We start from the raw sequence: 16,696 nt of genomic DNA on the forward strand, positions 1-16,696 counted from the left end.
CGAGTAAATATATTAGTGACTTGGTGTAGAAGACCGGTAAGTTTTGTGTTGGGGATAATTTCATGAAATAAGATATATACATACTGTAAATACGCACATGTAAATCTACCTTTTGTCAGCATTTATTGAATTTAAACTTATAATTGACATTTAACTTGTCCTTTTATAATCATATAACATAATCTTTGTTTCGTTTTATTTGTAAGGTACATCTTATTCAGGTTATGAAGCAGCCGTATATTCAGCTGCATCTTCCTACTACCAACAGCAACAGCAGCAACAGAAGCAAGCAGCAGCAGCAGCTGCTGCTGCAGCAGCAACAGCTGCCTGGACAGGGACCACCTTTACTAAAAAAACACCATTCCAAAATAAACAACTGAAACCAAAACAGCCTCCCAAACCACCCCAGATTCACTATTGTGATGTTTGTAAGATCAGCTGTGCTGGACCACAGGTACTTATATTGTGTATTTACCATGAGTCTCAGTGGTTATTTTCATAGTTGAGTAGGGTTGATGTTCTAACAACTCCTGTGCCTACAAAGCACATTCACATCTGTGTATTCTACATCCATTGGTTCACCATAGATCAAAAATATGCATGTGGAAGACTGCATCAGTGTAGAATGCCTGCATTTCTAACTTTCCATTGTTTCCTAAACCATACCAAAAACTATTCCGTAGGATTTATAACAGGTATTATAAATAATCCAGGGATCTTAATGTATGCAAGTAAAATACATAGATGTATGCAAATAATTTTGCTATTTTATTTAAAGAACTTGAGCATGCTTGAATTTGGTGAACAATTTCCTGCAAACACTGAGCAATGGCCATATTTCACTGAGCATTTCTTTAAAAATTGTAACACAAAGGAAATAATCAGGAAAACTGTAAAAGTGATTGTAAATGTGTGAAAAATGAGAAAATTAAGCCCCCTTCTGCATTTCTTTTAGGAAGCCTCCTTTGCTTTTTATATATAACTTTAAAAGATTTTTTTATTCAAATGAACCTGTAATTTTTATTGGAGAGGGAGGTTTCGAGATAGGGTTTTTCTGTATAGCTTTGGAGCCTATCCTGGCGCTCGCTCTGTAGACCAGGCTGGCCTCGAACTTACAGAGATCCACTTGCCTCTGCCTCCCTAGTGCTGGGATTAAAGGCATGCACCACCAACTCCCAGCCCCAAATTAACCTATAATTTTAAGGATTGTATTTTGATGAGACTTTTGTATGTGCTTTATAGCATGTAGCATCTGTAACCTTGTCCATGAGGGGCCTGGGAACTTGGAAATTAGAAAGGTATAAGAGAGATGAACTATGATGCTGGGGATGTAGTTCATTTGGTAAAGAACTGGCCTATGCACTGGTCCCTAGACTCAAATCCCCACAACCACATAAACCAGGCATGGCAGTTGCTGCACACCTGTAATCCCAGTACTGAGGGATAGATGCAAAAGAATAGAAGTTCATTGTCATCCTTGGCTATATCGTCTGTATAAAGCCAGTCTGGGTTAAAGGCCCTGTCTCCCTCTACTCACTTAAAAAAAGATCAACCTATGAAGAGTGTGAGTCCTTTATTATTTTTTGTTTGTTTGTTTTTGCTATGATCCTGCCATCTAAACTTTAAAATGTGTGATTCAAGCATGGGTCTATTAATGAATTCATCCCTTCCTGAACCTTACTTGTTTTAACTTTGAGAAAGTCCAATTTTTGTCAAGTATGGGGGTACACACCTGTAATCACAACAACCTATACAGCAGAAGTAGAAAGATTACAAGTTCAAGGCCAGCCTGACCTGCATAACAAGAGTCTGTCTTCTTAAAAAAAAAAAAAAAAAAGTTTCTATATAAAACTTACATAAGTGTTGGCTAGAGGGATAGCTCCATGGTTAAGAGCACTTGGTCTTAGAGAGAAGCTGTGTTGGGTCTTCAGCACTTATGTTCCAGCTCACATAATTACTCATCCATAGCTACAGTTCAGAGGACATAAGGGTTCTTGCCTCTGAGGGTACCAGGCATAAATAAGTATTATTGTTTAGATTTAAGAAAATTTTACACCAGCAGTTTGGTGTATAGAAAGCATATTTGGGGAGAGTAATCAAATTTGACTCTTCACATTATATATATTTTTCTAGTTCTTTTCTGCCAATATATGCTTTGTTTTGGGAACTTGGGTTTTTTGGTTGGTTGGTTGTTTTTGTTGTTGTTGTTCAGAGAGAGAGACGGGGTCTCACTATGTCGTGTCGGTCCCCTGTCCCCCACACCCACCCCAAACTTACTGTGTAGATCAGGCTGGCCTCAAACATGCAGAGACCTGCCTGTCTCTGCCTCCCAAGTGCTGGGATTAAAAGTCATGAGCCACTATGCTTGGTTTGTATATACTTTTTAATTGAGCCACATGTATATACTTTTTAGTATACTATTAGTTTTTAACTATAGATTCTAATGAAGGTTAAGTGACAAAATGCATTCAGAGTTTTAAAATTAAATTTTATAAATATACCTTTTTATAAAGAATTTTTATGCAGTTTTTCCCCCCCTTCTAATAATATAGTTACAGTTTCCCCCTCATTTTTTAGTTCTATAATTATATCTTTTTTGTGGAATGATTGCTAGCCATTGTCCTTTTTTGTCCAATATTTTACAAAGTACTCTCATGTACAGTTAGAAAAATAGTGCTTTGTAATTCAACTTATTGGGTAAGGAATAAGGAAAAGCTCAGTTGACAAAGAATTGGCTTTGCAAGCATGTCATTATAAATTCAATCCCCAGAAGTCATATAAAAAATTTTGTCTGATGTGGCCTGAGCTTTTACTAGTTAGTGTTCAGAAAGCAGAGATAGGCAGATCCCTGGCACTCCCTGGATGGTCTCCATGGGAAACCTTGTCTACAAAAAAGGCTGAGCTAATTTCTTGATGAACAGAAACCTAGGTTGTGCTTGCCCTGTACTCTGCAGCATATATACACCCATTCACACATGTCCATCCATGTACAGAGTATTGAATAAATCTGTTCTTAGGAGGTTGGATGTGTATTTCAAAAGTAGAATGCATGTCTAACATACTCAAGTCTCTGAATTCAGTCCTTGGTACCCTAATAGTAGAATATTCTTTTTATGTAAACTACAGAGAATCACAGAGCATATGGACGTAATCACTTATGTCCGTAGGTACTTTTAAATAGCAGTTCTTATCCATTCTTCACTCATTCCTCCCACCCCCCTTTTTTTGAGACAGTATATTGTTACATAGTCCAGGACAGCCTTGAACTCAATGATCCTTTTCCTCGGCCTACTGAGTGCTTAGATTACAGGTCTGCACCACCACACATTTACCGCATTCTCTTTTTGTTGTTGGTTTTTTGGGGGGTGGGTTTGGGGGAGTCTGTCTGTCTTTGTTTTTTTGAGAGGGTCTCACCATGTAATTGTGGCTGGCCTGGAACTCACCATGTAAACCAGGCTGGCCTCGAACTCAATGCAGTTCTGCTCTGCCTCTAAAAGTAAAGGCATGTGCCACTACACCCAATTTATAATCCCATTTTTAAATGAGTGTTAGAGGTCTGAAAATTGAATAGAATGTTATAGAAAGAAAATTTGTACTTTTTGTTCAAAACAGACTTATAAAGAGCACTTAGAAGGACAGAAACATAAAAAAAAAGAAGCCGCATTGAAAGCCTCTCAAAATACCAGCAGCAGCAACAACTCAACTCGTGGGACACAAAATCAGCTACGTTGCGAGCTCTGTGATGTGTCTTGTACAGGAGCAGATGCATATGCTGCCCACATTCGTGGTGCTAAGCATCAGAAAGTAGGTGTTTTGGTCCCCCCCTCCCACCCACACACACACAGCCTTATGTCTTACTCTACTTACTTTCACTTTTTCAACAGGGGTTTGAAAAAAGATGACTTCAATTTCTAAAACCTTTGAGTGTATTATAAACCTTGCTTATATATTAACATACATCAAGGTAACATCAAATAGTCATTGCTTAAAAGAGACTCACTAGAGACCTTTAAATTGAATTAAACCACTTCACGATTTGGAACTAATTCATATGCCTTGCTTAACTACAGAGTGATTTACTCATAGGCAAGTCCTTTCATCAGTAAGCTATGGACCCATATCTGCTTCACAGAGATTATGTTAAAAATAATGAGTTGTCTATAAAACCATAATTGAAAAAAATAGCTAAGAAAATACAGTTTTGATTTTTATAGTCTCACTCAGACAAACTTTAAAAAAAATCAACACATTTGAGTTTCCTGACAGGTGTGCTTTTTGTTTTGTAGGTGGTTAAATTACACACAAAACTTGGTAAACCTATTCCTTCAACGGAACCAAATGTTGTTAGCCAAGCTACTTCTTCAACAGCTGTATCTGCTTCAAAACCAACTGCCTCTCCTTCAAGTATTGGAGCAAGCAATTGTACTCTGAATACGTCATCAATTGCAACTTCTTCAGTGAAAGGTCTTTCAACTCCAGGAAACTCGTCTCTTAATAGCACATCCAACACTAAAGTGTCAGCGGTACCTACCAATATGGCTGCCAAGAAAACATCTACACCAAAAATAAACTTTGTTGGCAAGTACAAAAGATTGATTCTTTGTGTTCCTTCTAACTCTGTGGTTTTTCTTCTCCATTGTGTTGCTGGTTCTTGAACCCAGAGCCTCACATTTGCAGGGCAAACACTACTACTGAGCAGCCTCTGTTCTTTCTCTTTTTGTGCTTCCTAATCGATCCACAGTGTACTACCTTTTTCTGAAACCTATTACAGGTCTACCAGGTACCTAACTAGTTGGAGCCAAGCTGGTGGCTGACATATTTGAGGCCAGTCTGGGTTTGGTTCCAAGCCAGCTTAAGCTAATATGAGAAACTATTTAAAACAAAAAACAGCCCTGCCAAATTCAGTGGTCAGTTTTTAATTTCATCCTGTTGACTGCCTTAACTTAGACTTAGCATAATTGACTGCTATACTGTAAAACCTAAGGTGCATTTTAGCTCCTAGCATATATGTCCACCCATCCTTTTGGGGGTATTTTACTGATTTTGTACCTATATGATTTTACTAAATGACATTATTCTTAAGATTACAGTTCTGCGTCTCATCTCTCTGTGCAGCATATTCCTAGATAATTTTATGCATTCTAGTGTATGTAACTATAAAATCTGGCAAATTCAAAATCCCACCTGAATTTTGAGAATGATTTTGGTTGCTTACTAGTTGTCCAATAGATATTCCCTTCCCATCATGTCTCATCATGAAAGTACTAGAAAATACTCGTAAAAATGATTGATTTTTCTTTATTTTAAGGAAAAGCTTCACTAACATTTCTTCTTATTGTCTCCTGCTATTTCCCTATCATCTATGCAGTGTTTCTAGGGTAGAAAGGCTGTCATTGTATTTTAGACACTTAGTTTCTTCCATTCTGTATCTGGTCTCTTCATTATAATCTTTGTTCTTACTAGTCACTTCTTGAAAAAAAAAAAAATACCAAACTGTCATCTCTTTTAAAATCTTCATTGGCCTTTCTTTCTATGTAGTCTATTTATGACTGTCATGTTGTAAAAGCCTTCATAACTGACTTCTACCTTCTTTATGTCACCTTTACCTGGGGGAGTAGTAGTTGATACTAAGTTACTGACTTTCTTCAGTTTACTACAGCATTTAAGTCCATGTTGCTACCTCTTAGACATGCTGTACTTTCTGCTTAGACATTATTCTCTGCTGTCTTCCTTGAGCATTTCAGTCTCATTAATCTTCTCTCAAAGCCCAGTGCAAATGATATACCCTTTGTGAAGTCATTTCTAACTGTGTGAAGTAAAGGCTTATGTCTCTGTTCTGCTTCATTCCTACAATATCCAGTTCCTGCCTAGCTCAGGATATTATGAATACTTACCTCTTCCTTTAAAATTGTGAGCAGCTCAATCACAGTTACATTCTTAGACTTTTTAGTGAAATTTTGCTGAATTTATTCTTTGACAGATTCCTACATTTGTGTAATTGTCTTATTCTTGCTGTAGATAGTTCTTAAAATATATTGGAAAGAGGTTTAAGAGTAGATCATTGACAGTTTGTTATTCTTTTGAGTAAAGTGTTAAATTTAATTGGTTAAAATGAAAGTAGTGATTTGTAGTTTTCTTTTTCATTTTTGAGGTTATTCACACAATTTAGAATAAAAACAAATCTCAGTTGGAAAGATCATGGTGGGTACAAAGCACTTGCCAAGCCTGATGACTCCAGTTTAATTCCTGGTTCCCATATGGTAGGAGAGAATTGACTTCAGATTTTTCTCTGACCTTCACATGTGGTTATGGCGTAGCATGCAGAAAGCCCTGGGTTCAATCCATATCCCCACATAAAGCCCACTGTGTGATGCATGCCTATAATTCCAGCACTTGGGAGGTAGAGAGAGAACTGCCAAAATAATTGGTCCAACTTGGCCTACATAGTTAATTCCACATCTAGCGTTTCTGCAGCCTGAGAACCCCCATCTGAGAGATGTGCAAAAAATATATTAGTAGATAAATAAAAGAAAAGCCTCTATGGGGATTAGGTAGATACTATTTATTATTAATGACAGTTTAGGGAACTCAGTACAAACATAGGCTATATTTACTTCCTTTCTTTTCAGGTTCCTTCTGTTTGATTTTGGTGCTAAATGTTAGGAGAACCAAGATAGGCTTTCTAGATATAGATATGGTTGTATGTTACAGGATGGAGAAGGGAAAGATGAGGAGAAATGTGGTTCGTTAATGGAATACAAAAAGCAATGTAATATATACAGTTTCAAGAAATTCTAATCTTTTTTGTATAAAGTTTAACCAGTGATAGTAAAGATAACTTCGTTTTCATCTTAACAAGTTTGTATAGCTTAATAAATTATACAAAAATAAAATTACTGTAATTTTTTTTTGCATTTTTAGGTGGTAATAAGCTGCAGTCAACAGGAAATAAATCTGAAGACTTAAAAGGAACTGAATGTGTTAAAAGTACTCCTGCTGCCTCTGCTGTGCAGATTCCAGAAGTAAAGCAAGATGCAGTGTCAGAACCAGTCACGCCTGCATCGCTTGCTGCTTTGCAGAGTGATGTACAACCAGTGGGACATGATTATGTTGAAGAGGTATTGATCTGAGAAAACCATTGCTTTGAAATGGGCAGGGGACGGGGGAGAAAGATATGTGACTCTGTTGCAAGCACACTTGATGTGTAAAATCATGCTGTACCCAGTTGTAGTTTAGATTTTAGTTACTTATAAAATTAAGGTTGCTGATCTAATGGGTATCATTCATTTGGTTTAGAGAGCTGATTAGAACACTTCCTGTTTTACAGGTCAAGTGAGTCCAGTAAATGCAGGAACAAAGTAACATCACAGAGGCTTGAATAAAGAGTCACTATTAACAGAAAGATCATGTGGTGTAGTGTAACACTGCAGTCCAGCTTCACTCTTTTGGAAATCATGTATAAGTTTCCAGCCTCTGGTGTATGTTTATAAAATTAAGATGTTTACCCAATATAGTTGTGACGTTTAGGTAAAATTCAGTGATATGTAGGGTTTTGGTAACTTTATTCCTTAGTTTGTTGCTCTATCAAAAGAGATTACATAATATGTTGACTCTTTGTTTATGAGGCATATGGCTAGGATATTAACTTATAAGTAATTTATAAATGACTATCTTATAAAGGTAAGATTTGATTACCTTTTAGAATGTGTTCTCAGGCACTTTTATTTTTAATGACTTAGGTTAATTAAATCTAATCTCTAGACAATTTGATTCAAATCCGGCCTTAATAGCACAATTTGGACACAATTTCTCAGTGTTTGTCTCACTGAACAGTTAGGGAAAAAAATTGCATCTTTTCATATGCATCAAAATCTTGAGATTTGAGAAGTTTGTATATCAAAATTGGGTGTTTAAATCATCCTCATTTCCAAGAAACAGGTGGTCAGTAATGTGAATTTATGAATTCTTAACTAAATTAGGGAAACATGGTTGGCCTATACAGGATCAGCTTAAAATGAACCTGATAAACATTCAGTCATGGAAGTATAAAGCCTCATGGAGTCATGCCACTCCTTGCAGATTTGTTGTCATTTGCTGACTGATAGGAAGGAGTGAAGGGTCATATCTTCAGTAATGTAGGCACTGGCACATTGCCCATGCTTCTATAAATAAATCAATACATGTGCCCATACAGGCGTCCCAGTTAAATCTGGTAGCTCACAAATCATACCAAAAGACATGAAATTATGAAAAGAAACTTACCGAGGAGGAGAGAGTTGTTAAAGATGGGTGTGAATAATAGTGGATGAGATATGATCAGAATATATTATACTCATTTATGAAATAGTCAAAGATTAATAGAAATACTTCAAAAGTAAATCTAAATGCGTGGACACAGATATTAAAGTAGAAACTATTTTACAAAGGCAAGTATATCCCAGTACTCATCCCAGTCCAAGTTTCTATATGTTTTAAAAATTAGGCCTGGGCAGTCAGGAGGCAGAAACTGATGGATCTTTGAGTTCGAAGTCAAACCAGTCTGTATAGAGAATTCCAGGCTTGAGGAGGGGATGGAGGTTGAGTTTAAAAACAGATTTGAAAATAAGACCAGCATGGTGGTGCATGCCAGTATTGGGAACATAGGAGATCAGGAGTTTAAGGCCATTTTTAGCTGAAAAAAAATGATATAAATAAATTGAAAATACAAAAAAAATGAAAAATTATAGATGTTCCTGTTTTTACTCCACTTCAAATTCTGCTTGCTCCCAATTTGATCGGAGATTGTATTTTTTTTTTTCCACACCAAGGTACGAAACGATGAAGGGAAAGTCATTCGTTTCCACTGTAAATTATGTGAATGCAGCTTTAATGACCCCAATGCTAAAGAGATGCACTTAAAAGGACGAAGACATAGACTTCAGTATAAAGTAAGTAAATGCTGACTACTGAACTGTTGTCCTTTCAAGACTTTTTTACCCTACGTTTTTATTGTGTATGGGTATTTTACATGCATGTGTGCTTGTGCATCACATGTTTGCCTGTTACCCAGAGGCCAGAAGAAAGCGTTGAATCTCTTGGAACTAGGGTTACAGACTGGGAACATTTTGTGCTGGGAATCAAACCAAGGTCTTCAGGAAGAACAACCTGTGCTCTTAGCCTCTAAGCCAGTTGTCTCTCCAACCCTTAATTGTCCTTTTGTAAGACTACTATAGCATTATATGCAAAATCTAAACAACTTACCTAGTGTATGATCTCCCATTCTAAAATTAGCATGATCTAATGATGATACATTCACTTTCATAGAATCAGGTATTTTATTAGTTATATGTAACTAATAATAGTATAACCCTGTTCTTTATAGTTGAAATAACTGGCAAAAGTAGAATCTAACAATAAAATATTGCTTGGTTCAAGAAGTCATGTAATGATAGTTGTTTCACATTGGGTCTACAGTGTACCACTTCACCTCCCTTCTTGGTAAAATTAATTTGTAGATAGTATTGGAAAATCTCTTAATTTATTTCATACTAGGAATTCATCATTGCCTTCCTTCAGATATTAACATGTTAAAGTTGCTAAAATGCCTGGACTGGTAGAGTAGGTGTGTTTTTTTTCTTTTAAACATGGGTTGGGAATATGCCATTCATGGTAATTTGATTCCATGTTCCCATGCCAAATTTACTCATCTCTGGCTCCAACTAGATTAAGTAATAATGAGCACACTAACAGAGGATAACAGTTGTAGGGCATTAGTTTCATATGAAAAGATTTTTCTCTGATTCAACCTAATTACTTAATTAGTACAAGTACTAAATTGTACTCTTGAGTAGAAAATTTTAACAAGTATTCTGGCACCTAGCTGAGACTAATCACAAGTTCAAGGCCAACTTGAGCTATACAGTGATAACCTTCATACCAAAGAACAAAAGAACAAAACAGGACTGGGGACTAGGTAGAGTGCTGGTTGACAGACACAAGATCCTGTATTGAATTCCCAACACTACATAAACTGGGTGTGGTGGCACATGGTTATAATTTCAACATTTCACTTTCGGTAGAGGCACATGAAACAGTTTAAGGATATCGTCACTTACAAATCTAGTTTAAAGTCATCCCTGTCTCACAAATGAAAACAAGAAACCAATACATAGCTGTTGTACATGAAATTTGTAACTATACGTCTCTGATGAAAGACTGTGCAATTGTGTACTTCAAAATGGTTTTAGGCAGGTAAGGCACTGAGCAACTGTCTGACCTGAGTTTGATCCCTGGAATACACATGGTGGAAGGAGAGAACTCATAAAAATTATCCTCTGATCTTCACACATGCATTGTTGCACATAAGCGTGCGTAGGTACACACCAACAAATACAAAAGTAAATTGCATTTAATTGATTAAGTTTGTTGAAGGGGCCTGCTCCTTTTTAAAAATATATTATTGGCATTAACAGAAAAAAGTAAATCCAGATTTGCAAGTAGAAGTAAAGCCCAGTATTCGAGCAAGAAAGATTCAGGAAGAGAAAATGAGGAAGCAAATGCAGAAGGAAGAATATTGGCGGAGACGAGAAGAGGAGGAGCGCTGGAGGATGGAAATGAGGTAATGTTTTTAGCTTTTGTTTTGTTTTTCGAGACAGGATTTCTCTGTAGGTTTGAAACCTGTCCTGGAACTGGCTCTATAGACCAGGCTCGCCTTAAATAAGAAAAAACTTATGAATGTGACTTTCATATTCAGATTTAATGTACTTTCAGTGTTCGCTAAGATCCTAAAGAAAGATAAACATTAGTATACTTATATTTGATTATTACCTTGGTTTGAAGAATTTTGTGGTGGCGGCTCACATTTTCAATCCCAGCAAAGGCATATGATTTCAAGGCCAGCCCAAGTTAAAGCTCAGTCAAGGATTCACAAAAAAAGTGGTAAATGATATTATATATATATTAAATATGTAAAGAAGTTGGAGATTGTGAAGGTAGCTCAGGTTAAGAGCACATGGCACTCTTGCAGTTTCTCGAACATCAGATAACCAGCTCTAAGGGATCCAGTGCTCTTCTGGATCCTAGACTCACATGTACATATATACTCTTTTTGGTTTTTCTCTGTGGCTTTAGAGGCTGTCCTGGAAGTAGCTCTTGTAGACCAGGCTACTCTCAAACTCAACAGAGGTCTGCCTGCCTCTGCCTCCCAAGTGCTGGGATTGTGTGCACCACCATTGCCAGACTGCATATACTCTTAACACAGAGTATAATTTAAGGTCATAAAAAATTGTAACAGTTGAAGAAATGTCATATTTTGGTAGGTGCTTCTGTTTAGAACCAGCAAAATTCTCATATTTAAATCTCATGTATAATTCAATTACAAGATTTTGTGCCACCATCAGTTTTTGAATATTTTGCCACTACTTAAAGAAATCGCAGCCACATTAACAATCACTCCCAGTTTGTCTTCCATGTTTCCTGTCCCATCTCAGCACCATGGAGCTACTAATCTACACATCTGTGATCCTATGTCTGTAATGGGAGGCATAGCCTGGAGAATTCCTGGAAGTTGTGGGCAAGCTAGCCTGGCATGTGCAACAACAACAAAAAGAACGTGTCTCAAACAAGATGGAAGGAGGGAACCCAGTACTAAAGGTTGTCCTCTGACCTGCACATGAACACCATGACACATGCACACACTCCATCATGCTCACAAACGTACATACACAATTTATTATCAGTTAGGCTCCTTCAGTCATAGGTATTTGGATTTACAATCATTAAATGATTAGAATAAGCTGAGGTGTCTGTTTTTTCTTCTAATTTTGTTCTCGAGGTGTGGGGTCTTGTTCTTATAATATTGTTGTCTCTAGTTTTTACTCCATTTACTTCTCAATTAAAAAAAATAATGGAAGTCAAAGAAAATGAGGAGTAGTAAAGTATTTTGGATGGGATTGTTTTGTTTTGATGGTGTGTGGTGTGTTTGTCCATGTGCTCGCTTTAATGCCAGTGTAAGGATGGTTACATGTGTGTCACTGTGCTTAAGTAGAAGTCAAAGGGGAACTTGCAGGTAAGGCATCTGTTCTCTCCTTGGGTCCCAAGGATGGAACTCAGGTCATCAGTCTGTTACAGGCACCTTTTCCTGCTGAGTTTTGCTGGCTTTTGTACTTTTTTTTTTATAAATAGGTTTTATGTTATATTGATAGAAGTTCTTAATCTGGTTATATTCTTTGTTTTTGGTGTATCACTTGTGCATCAGACGTTATGAAGAGGATATGTACTGGAGACGAATGGAGGAAGAACAGCATCATTGGGATGATCGCAGACGAATGCCTGATGGAGGCTATCCTCATGGTCCTCCAGGCCCATTAGGTCTTTTAGGAGTCCGACCAGGCATGCCTCCCCAGCCACAGGGTCCCGCAGTGAGTATCTGCTTAAGCCTCTTTCAACATTAGAAGATGTTTTGTGCGCTGGTTTGAGATTTAATAATATCATCAGTTTCATCTCCTTTTTTTACTGGTTTTGGGGGGGTTGGTTTTTGTTTTTGTTTTTTTCAAGACAGCTTTCTCTGTAGCTTTGGAGGCTGTCTTGGAACTCCCCCGAGTGCTGGGATTAATGGCATGTGCCACCACTGCCCAGCTCATTAGTTTGATCTTGACTTTATTTCTAGTCCTTCTCTTAAAGATTCTAATGTCTTTATACATAAGAATTTGGCCATGTTTCCTTTACACTTCTTTATTTTCTTGTTAAATTCTAGATGCAGAGCTATTTTTTTGTTTGTTTTGGTTTTGGTTTTTCAAGACCGGATTTCTCTGTGTAGCCCTGGCTGTTCTGTACTCTCATTCTGTCGATCAGTCTGGTCTTGGACCTAGAGATCTTCCTGCCTCTGCCTCCCAAGGTGTGGGACTAAAAGCATGTGCCACTGTAGCCATCCAGCTACAGAGCTACTTTTGATAAATACTTTATATGTAAGAGACTTTCCTGCCTTTATTTTTCCTTAGATCGGAAGGAATTTTTAATGTTAGAGGTAACTGTGTTACCTAATCTTTCTCATTTCCCATTACAGTGTCTGAGCAATTATATGCAGACTTAATATAACTGAAAACAAGGTGTTTCAGATTACTTGAAAAGTATTCACAAGGAGAGAGATTAGGCCAGTCGTAGAGAACTTTGTATTCTATTTCCCAGGTTTGAGTATGGTGCTATACAAACTTTAAAAGGCATTTTATAGCCTTGGGTTTTATGTATACATATAAATAATATACATAAATATACACAAATCTATATCTATCCATACAATAATTTTGTTTGTTTAGGACAGAGATACATTTTCATTTTATTGAAAAAGGAAAATAAATTTTTAAATGGACATTTTTTTTAATTGGCTTTCTTGTTGTAAAGCTTAGCAACTACATAATTGAAAAATTAAAGAGTTTTCTTTTATTCAGAAAAGTAAACATTGCTCTCTCTAGCCCTTACGTCGCCCTGATTCGTCTGATGATCGTTATGTAATGACAAAACATGCAACCATTTACCCAACTGAGGAAGAGTTACAAGCAGTTCAAAAAATCGTTTCTATCACTGAACGTGCTTTAAAACTCGTGTCAGACAGTTTGTCTGAACATGAGAAGAATAAGAACAAAGAGGGAGATGATAAAAAAGAGGGAGGTAAAGACAGGTGAGTTTACAAATTGCTTATTTCCTTTACATGGACATTTTATATTTATTTTAAACATTAACAAGAGTGATAAGGGGCTGGCAAGGATGGCTCAGTGGTTAAATATGTTTTCTGCTCTAGTTTTAGAGTACCTGGGTTCAGTTCCTGGCGCCCACATCGCACAGCTCACAACTATTAGTAGCTCTAGCTCCAGGAGATCTGACAGCAGACATTAAATATTTACTTATATATATATATAAATGGGGGAGGGGGAACTCAATTTCTGTTCTTAGTTCACACATCGGAACTATACTTGTATTTTTGCTATAATGAGTAGTAGCATTTCTACCACCACCAGTTTTATTTTTTGCTTTTTTGTTTGTTTTTCAAGACAGGGTTACTCTTTGTAACAGTCCTGACTGTCCTGGAACTCCCTTTGTAGACCAGGCTGGCCTGGAACTCCCACAGATCCTTCTGCCTCTGCCTCTGCCTCCCGAGTGCTGGGATTAAAGGTGTGCATCACCACCACCCAGCTACCACAGGTTTTTTGTTAATTTTTTTAAAAAACTTACTAAATGTTTATTATAAAAATGCTGTATCTCTTTGAAAGTAGCCCTTACAACTTTTCAATTATATTAACCTTCTCTTTTCTGGTTTTATTTATGTGTTGCATCTGTCACCAATTTGTCTATATTTTAGTACCTTTTAAAGGTATTGACCATAAAGCATAAGTTAGCCAAGATTTAACATCTTTCAAATTTATGATTTTCTGATTTGGGGAATATTTTTTGTATTGTTTCTCTTACAACTCTGACTTGTAAAATAAAACACAAGGGGCTAGGTGTTTGAGCCCACACTTAAAACCTAGCACACAAGAAGCAGAAGCAAGAGGATCACAAGTTTGTAACCAGCCTGTGCAAATAGTGAGATTCTGCAAGAAAGTATTTGTTTTAGTTGTCCCTGTGCAAACTTAGAACTTGATCACAGTTTTGGTCTTTAAAAAATACTTATATTTGCGTGTGTGTGTGTGTGTGTGTGTGTGTGTTTTAGTATATGCATGTATGTGCATGGAGAGACCAGAAGACGGCATCCAACACCATGGAGCTCAAATTGCAGGTTTTGCTGAATAGAGATTACTATGTGGGTACTGGGATTTGAACCCTGTTCCTCAGGAACCATCACTCAACCACTGAGCCATCTGTGCAACCTTGATTTGTTTTTATGTTGTTTTATCTAAATGACATAAAGTTTAAAATACTGTGTATTTTTGCAGTGTGGTTGAAGAAAGTTTCAATAGTGCAAAAGTCATCTAGTTTACTATTATGCTTGGAGGAAATTATAGAGTTCTAGTTGAGAAATGTCATATTTTAATGTAAGTTGATTTTGCTGCAGAGCTCTAAAAGGGGTATTACGAGTAGGAGTATTGGCAAAAGGATTACTTCTCAGAGGAGACAGAAATGTCAACCTTGTTTTGCTGTGCTCGGAAAAACCTTCAAAGACATTATTAAGCCGTATTGCAGAAAACCTACCCAAGCAGCTTGCTGTAAGTATTATGGAAATGTTAAATTTACCCTTTGTCCATATTAGAAGTTTTTGGCAGGACTAAGTGTGCTTCAATTTAAACCTCAGCCAGCCTTTTCACGTTTGGCTTGGCTTTCCATAGTGAAGAGGTTTGCAGCTACTCCTCCTCCCCCACCCCTTAATTGTGCAAACTTGAGGAAACTGTTTTCTGCTTCAGCTTTTGGGGATTTTTCAGTGCTTGAAATTTAGCAGCACACCATCTTGCTAATTTATTTTAAAAATGAAAAAAATCAGCATGTTCCCAGTTTTTTTCCAAAATTGGACTCTTGAGAAGATATAGCAGAGAATATTTTTTTCCCTATTTTATTTACTGTGTTTATACACATCATGGTGTGTATAGTAATCAGAGAACAAAATGTATGCCAGTTCTCTTCTCCCACTGCGTGGGTTTCAGGAATCAAAGTCCAATCATCAGGTTTGGCAGCAAGTGCCTTTTACCCACTGATCATCTCAACTGACCAGATTTTTAAAACAAAAAATAAAATGCTCATATATAGCAAGTTTTTTTTTTTAATTCATGAAGCTCTTAGTTTTGATATAATGAGAGTGTATGTATCTTACTTTCTATTATTAATACAGCAGTTACTCTGTACCCTTGGAAAGATGTCTGGAGATTCCCTGAAGCCCCCAGGATGTCTAAAACCTCAGACAGTGCATATGTCATGTTTCTCCTACTCCTGCATACCTGAGATAAAGTGCTAATAAATTAGGCAAATACTTATAATTAAGCAGAGTAGATTAATCTCCACCATATGTCTTAGTAGCAACAATTTCAGCATATCTGCATCCATGCAACAGGGGAATATTGTCTATAAACCCAAGACCTTTTTCATGTTAAACGTGTGCTGTACCACCAAGCTACATTCCCAATCCCATCATTCCACAGGGTGAGAACTTTCACCATTTTCACTAAAGCTTCTCTTTAGTTGTTGTAGTTGTATTTGAATGCCAGCATCACATATGTGACAACTGATCCAATAAGTAAATAATGAACAGGTAGTGTACTGGAAAAGGGGGTGATTCACAAAGCAGGCCAGATTGGGCAGGATAACTTTATATTTAATCACCAAGATTAATGACCAAGGTTTAAGTAATGTTTTCTTGTCATTTATAATCAGTCTTCTAAAATATTGCCATTTAATTAAACATTCTAGATTTAGGAGTTGGGATTTAATTCAGAATTGTACTTGACCAGATTAGAGCAACAGAAAACAAAAGGGTAGTGTCCTGTTGAACTTAAGCCATATTGAATTTAGCATTGGCACCTAGTGGTTTGCTTTGGTTTGGTTTCTTTCATATTAACGTTTCCAGAATTGAAAGCTAATCTTTCCAAGTGTTAGTAGCCAGTAAAATTAGCATTGGGTTTCTTTTTCTCACTTACATTTTGATATGGATAGGACAGTGAAGGGGCAAGGACAGTGGCAGGAAAGCGTTAGTGGAGGTGATCACAAAATTTTTAAGTAATAGTTTGATGCTAATTGG

The 16,696-nt window shown here is 36.9% G+C and overlaps 1 protein-coding gene across 5 annotated transcripts in view; it reads left to right on the forward strand.

Annotated features, from left to right (window-relative positions):
- Positions 1-16,696, forward strand: part of Zfr (zinc finger RNA binding protein) — a 59,017-nt gene that overhangs the window by 24,236 nt on the left and 18,085 nt on the right. For 3 of the 5 annotated variants that reach the window (XM_027401256.2, XM_027401257.2, XM_027401260.2), the window contains 9 exons: positions 207-454; positions 3,613-3,804; positions 4,287-4,578; positions 6,922-7,118; positions 8,808-8,927; positions 10,452-10,597; positions 12,236-12,398; positions 13,449-13,654; positions 15,026-15,176. In XM_027401256.2, coding sequence (XP_027257057.1) covers positions 207-454; positions 3,613-3,804; positions 4,287-4,578; positions 6,922-7,118; positions 8,808-8,927; positions 10,452-10,597; positions 12,236-12,398; positions 13,449-13,654; positions 15,026-15,176 — 1,715 coding nt within the window. The remainder of the gene's footprint in view (positions 1-206; positions 455-3,612; positions 3,805-4,286; positions 4,579-6,921; positions 7,119-8,807; positions 8,928-10,451; positions 10,598-12,235; positions 12,399-13,448; positions 13,655-15,025; positions 15,177-16,696) is intronic. The other 2 variants (XM_027401258.2, XM_027401259.2) reach the window with 1 other exon arrangement.

The sequence above is a fragment of the Cricetulus griseus genome, chromosome 2, assembly GCF_003668045.3.
Source record: "Cricetulus griseus strain 17A/GY chromosome 2, alternate assembly CriGri-PICRH-1.0, whole genome shotgun sequence".
Taxonomy (NCBI): domain Eukaryota; kingdom Metazoa; phylum Chordata; class Mammalia; order Rodentia; family Cricetidae; genus Cricetulus; species Cricetulus griseus.